General features: G+C 48.9%; 1 protein-coding gene across 1 annotated transcript; it reads left to right on the top strand.

Moving 5' to 3' along the window:
- The first annotated feature begins 246 nt into the window (after positions 1-246).
- On the top strand, positions 247-4878 carry LOC146182996 (uncharacterized). Its single transcript, XM_084609005.1, has one exon. The coding sequence runs from the start codon at positions 349-351 to the stop codon at positions 1927-1929; it is 1581 nt and encodes a 526-aa protein (XP_084465131.1). The 5' UTR covers positions 247-348; the 3' UTR covers positions 1930-4878.
- Positions 4879-5820: the final 942 nt, after the last annotated feature.

Here is a 5820-nt window from a genome sequence, read left to right as displayed (position 1 = left end):
CATGTAGTGCCAAGGGTGAATAATCGATGGTCGAAGTTGAGGGGAGCCGCGAAATATTTCGTTAAATCGGGAACTTCGTTAAATCGAGAAAGTCATTTCTCGGTCACCTAAATCGATAAAGTCGGTTATTATTGTTGTATATTTGGTTTCGGTTCGAGTTTGTGATCACCGGCCGCCAGAGGCGCCAGTGTCGTTCTGTGTATATAAGTGACTGCACGTTGAAATAAAGGGGATTTTCTTGGTTGCTTGGCAGTCCGTGTACATCTGCGGCACACGCCGCTACAACATTAGCGACGAGGATGGGCCGATTTCGAGGGGCGTGACTTTCGCCGCTTGCTCTTCGGCGCCATGAGTGTTTCGGGACTCGCACCACCGCCCCCGTTCCTGCCCACGCCTGGCCAACCTGCTGTTGCGTGGCCGCAATGGTTCCGCATCTTCGAGAACTACCTGCTTGCTTCGGGTGCCTCCGACTGCACACCGGATCGTCGCAAGGCACTACTTCTTCACAGTCTCGGGGTAGAAGGTCAGCGCATATTTTACACCCTCCCATCTTTAGACAACGCCAAGCTCGGTGAGCAAATTGCTACTGATAAAGCATCGGGCTCAGGCGATGCAAGGTCTGAAGTATCATCGTATGATATCGCAGTGGCCGCTCTGCATCCTCATTTTTCGACAACAAACAATGTTGTTGCCGAACGGCATCGTTTTAGTAGGCGTGTCCAACAAGTTGGTGAATCAGTGAATGAGTACATCACTGCATTGCGGGAGCTTTCTGCTACATGCTCGTTTCCTGTTGAAGAAGATTCGCTGCGTGACCTGTTCGTTGCGGGTATTTCGTCTCGGAGCTTGCGCGAACGTTTGCTTCTTGAAGGATCGTCTCTCTCGTTCGCTAGGGCGGTACTCCTGGCAAGGCAGTTTGAGCAGGCGTACAATGATCTGCAAGAATTTCCTTCTGAAGTTGTTGGACGTATAAATACTCGTGGAAATACGCCTACGCGCACACCATATTCCGACGAGAGCTCGAAGCAGTCACACAGCCGCCAATCGCGTTGTTATCGCTGCGGTTCATCTCAGCACAGTGCGGCATCATTTCGCTGTCCAGCCAAAAGCAAGCGTTGTCACTATTGCGGTGTTATGGGTCACTTCCGCTCTCTTTGCAAGAAACGAGGCTCCGCTCCGGTTCGTGAGGTAGACAGCCAAAATTCTTCTAGCGAGGAAGTTTTGAGCATTCTGGCTGTGACGACGGTCGCTCGCTCTGCAGTTCACGTCACAGTTTCGATTGGCCGCACGGATATAACTTTCCTTGTAGATTCTGGGTCATCTGTTTCCATTGTTACACAGGACCTTTTCAAGCAGCATTTTGGAAACCACGTACTTTTTGCCCCAACAGTTCGCTTACTAGACTATTCAAAACAGCCAATTCCGGTTCGTGGCTGTTTCTTCGCTGACGTTACGTACAAAGCTGACACAACGAGTCTTCTTTTCTATGTTGTAGAACAAGGCACCTCACTCTTGGGTATCGATGCCATCAAGGCGCTCGGGCTACAGATTGATGGGTCATCTCTTCAATGCCTTGAAACGACGCTAACGTCTAATTCTCGAAGGGAACAGCGCTCTGAGCCGACAAAAGCCGTGCAGGAAATTAACCTCCCAAAGGAATTAGTTGAAGAGTTTGGATCTCTTTTCGATCCAGGCCTTGGCCTCGCAAAAGGTTTTGTGCTCCACGTCAAAACGCGATCCACAGTGCAGCCATTCCAATCAAAACTTCGGCGCCTTCCGCTCTCACTGCGACCATTGGTCTCGGAAGAGCTCCGTCGATTGGAAAATATTTACGTGATAGAGAGGGTGGAGGCATCTGAATGGGTGTCACCCATTGTGGTCGTTAAAAAGAAAGAGGGAGGTATTCGCCTCTGTGTAGACCTTAGATAAGCAAACAAAGCTGTCGTAGCAGACAGCTTTCCCCTTCCTCATACAAAAGAGCTATTGCATAGTCTAGTGGGGGCAACAAATTTTTATAAGCTAGACCTCGCATCAGCTTACCACCAGGTCATGCTTCACCCTGCGAGTCGCGATTTGGCCGCATTTCTTACTCACGAAGGCCTCTTTCGTTTTAAAAGAGTGTGCTTCGGGCTGGCTTCCGCGCCCTCTGCATTTAAGAGTATGATGTCCAAAGTCCTGCAGGGAAGTAAGGGCGTGCTTTTCTATATAGATGATATTATAGTCTTCGGGCGGGGCCGGCAGGAGCACATAGATAACCTTGCATCAGTACTTAGACGCATTAAAGAGGCAGGACTCAAGTTGAACAGGAAATGTATCTTCGATACGCAGGAACTTTCATTTTTGGGTCACAGGATCACAGCAAGTGGTATTGTTCCACTGGAGGAAAGGGTTGCTTCCATCAAGGATACCCCGGCACCCACCGATGCAGCCAGCCTTCGATCGTTCCTTGGACTGGTCGAATACTACTCTAGGTTCGTTCCCAACTTTGCCGAGATGGTTGAACCGATGCGTGTTCTTCTTCGAAAAGGCCAACCCTTTGTTTGGTCTGGCGAGGTAGACTCCAGTTTTCGAAAGATCAAAGAGGCACTTGCGTCCAGCACAGTCCTGCGGATGTTCGATGCATCCCTTCCCGTTGTAGTTTCCACTGACGCTTCTGACTGTGGGCTTGGAGCGGTTCTCCAACAGGTGGATGGAGAGGAACTGCACACAGTCGCCTTTGCTTCTCGAGCACTTTCATCCGCAGAGAGGAGATATTCAGTAGGAGAACGTGAAGCACTTGCGTGTGTTTGGGCGTGCGAGAAGCGGCATGTCTACTTGTGGGGACGCCATTTCACATTGCTTACTGACCACCAAGCCTTGGTCGCATTGCTTTCTATCCAAGGGCCAGGAAGGCGTCCTTTGCGAATAGCACGGTGGGCGGAGCGCCTACTGCAGTACAACTATACAGTAAAGTACCGGAAGGGTTCGCAAAATCGAGTAGCAGATGCGCTTTCTCGTCTCCCTGCGTCATCCCCTCAGGAAGAAGACTTTACCAGATGAAACTGTATCAGTTGCCTTTGTATCTTCTTGCATTACCAGGGAAGAGTTTGAACAGGCCCAGTCGGAAGACGGCACACTGCAACAAATCAAGGCTTACATTGAATCGTCGTGGCCTACGCACAAATCCTTGCCGGGTGAGCTTCAACCTTTCTTCAAACTTCGCGATGAGCTTTCAGTGGTGGACAATTTGATTTTGCGTGGCGAACGCCTTGTGGTCCCCGCATCACTTACACCGCGAATAATTACTGCTGCTCATGAGGCCCACCCTGGAATTGTACGAACGAAAGCACGTCTGCGAGAAAAAATTTTGGTGGCCAGCCTTGAACAGGCAAGTCGAGCTAGCTATCCAAACATGTAGTATATGTCAGGCAGCGGACAAAAGCTCGAAGGTTAGGGCTGCACCATTGAACCCGGTCCCCTTATCAAAGGAACCGTGGCTAAAGCTGGGAATGGACACTGTTGGCCCATTTGAGGGAGCGCTACACGATTGCCGATATGCAATCACGCTGGTCGACTACTTTTCTAAGTGGCCCGAGGTATATTTTTGCAACCAAGCCACAACACGCACTGTCACAAGCTTCTTGGTGTCAGTGTTCGCACGTGAAGGTTACCCAGAAGAAATCGTTTGCGATAACGGGCCACAGTTTTCATCTCGAGAGTTCCAAGCTTTTCTGCAGGATCGCGGCATCCGCTTGCGGCATTCGTCCGTATACTACCCCCAAGCAAACGGTCAAGTAGAACGGTTTAACAGAGTTTTTAAAAGTTTTGTTCAAGTAGCTACACTCGAGCAGCGTCCCTTACGCCAGACGGTAACAGAATACTTGGGCGTTTACCGTTGCACGCCACATGCCACAACTGTAGTTGCCCCAGCACTTCTCCTGCATGGACGTTTGCCAAGAACTAGGCTTGATGTGGTTGGGTACCCGTCAGCCATATTTTTGACTGACTCTAGTGCAGAGCTCCACCGCCTACGCGAGCGGGTGAAGCAAAAGCAACAATCCAGTAAACTCTACACAGACGCTCGCAGGGCCGCAAGGGAAACCAAAGTGGATGTTGGTGACCTTGTAGGTCTCCGTACCCGTACAACTGCATTTAAAGGTGACTTCGCTTTTAGCAGCCCAAAGAAAGTGATAAGAAAGCAGGGGCAATCGTATTTTCACCGTGATGATGAAAAAACGTAGAACGCTTCAAAATTGTCGAGGATGCCACAAGCTTCTGCATCCCTTTGTGGGTGGGGTGAAAGGAATGGTACAAATGATACCGCTACGGAAAGCAGCTCACCGCCTACCATGGACGGACCCGTTTCAGAAGCGCCAACCGGGTCTTCAGCTGTGGCTGCTGCTAAGCAGCAACCTATGCCACCAGTGACCTGCTGTGAATCGGAAGAGACTTCGCCTGCAGCCAGTGGGTTCTCTGAAGCATCGGGACCACGGCGTAGGGTACAGCCACCAAGGAACAGGCGACCCCCAGACCGCTATGGACACTAAGTGCAGAAGGACTCGTTGTGCTGCAGTGAACAAGAATTTGTCACCCTCCGCACGAATGTTGTTGAGTTTGAAAGATGTGGACATTATTGAAGTGTATCTTGTTTTGTTTGTTTGTTTTGTTTTCTATATACTTTTGTATTAAGTGCTAGGACAAGCACGTTGTCGTTATTCTAAATATAATTCGGTAAACAAGCACTAACGTACTACCACTACTAAATTACTAACCAATGTAGCCGTTTTTATAAGGAAGGGAATATGTTGTATATTTGGTTTCGGTTCGAGTTTGTGATCACCGGCCGCCAGAGGCACCAGTGTCGCTCTGTGTATATAAGTGACTGCATGTTGAAATAAAGGGGATTTTCTTGGTTGCTTGGCAGTCCGCTACAACAATTATATTGTGTCGAGCCTCAGGGAAGTACCGCGGCGTCATATTTGTAAAGCATAAATGCGCTGGAAAATGAAATTGCTTTGAAAGGTCGTAACAGCCAATAAAACGAAGGCCCAGGGAAGCTGTACTGTTACGTCACCTTTAAATGCAATACCAACTTGTCGACTTTGCGATGTTGTTACAATGAAATTACGTCCCGCGCTACCACTGACACGGATGCATATGAAAAGAAGCAACGAAAATTGTACCTCAGTAAGAAGGGTCCCAAGGGACTAAATTTCTTTCCCAGCAAAGACATCGCTGATCTTCATTTGCCTTGCGGTTTGGAAGCAACATCTGCAACATTTGTGCGAGTTTTTTTCACATGTGTTCTGCAAACTGTCGCAGCCGATTAAGGGCAACCATAATTTGCCCGGTGTTGGCATGCGGAACCGCTGCCGACAGCGGGTCAACGGGCTGGCTTTCTACCGCTGGCGAAATCTTGTGAATTAGCATTAATATAACTCCCGTTTCGTACCGCGCAGTTTTGCAAAAGCGTGACGTAGTTGCTGTACGATGTTACCGTTGGCTCGCAGTCAATACATCTTTGAGAATTTTGTACAAAAAGACCGAAAATAGACTTTTTCACCTTCATTTTTTAGCAAAAGGCTCCTTAAATCGGGACGGATAGAGACATTAGCTTCGTTATTTCGAGATACTCAAAGCATTGGACCGCATGAGCGTCTGAGGGGAATCAGGATATCTTCGTTCAATTGGGACTTTTGTAAAATCAGGTTTCGTTAAATCGAGTTTTTACTGTATATACCATGGGGTATATACAGTAAAAACTGGTGCTCGGCTCTTCTGGGGTGAAATGCTTGGGAAAAGGGGTCACGGCCCAAATAGTTGCGCCGATGTGGCAGTGAT

This window comes from Amblyomma maculatum, chromosome 7, assembly GCF_055883805.1.
Source record: "Amblyomma maculatum isolate TAMU_Amacu chromosome 7, ASM5588380v1, whole genome shotgun sequence".
Lineage (NCBI taxonomy): Eukaryota > Metazoa > Arthropoda > Arachnida > Ixodida > Ixodidae > Amblyomma > Amblyomma maculatum.
This window is presented reverse-complemented; position numbering and strand designations above follow the sequence as displayed.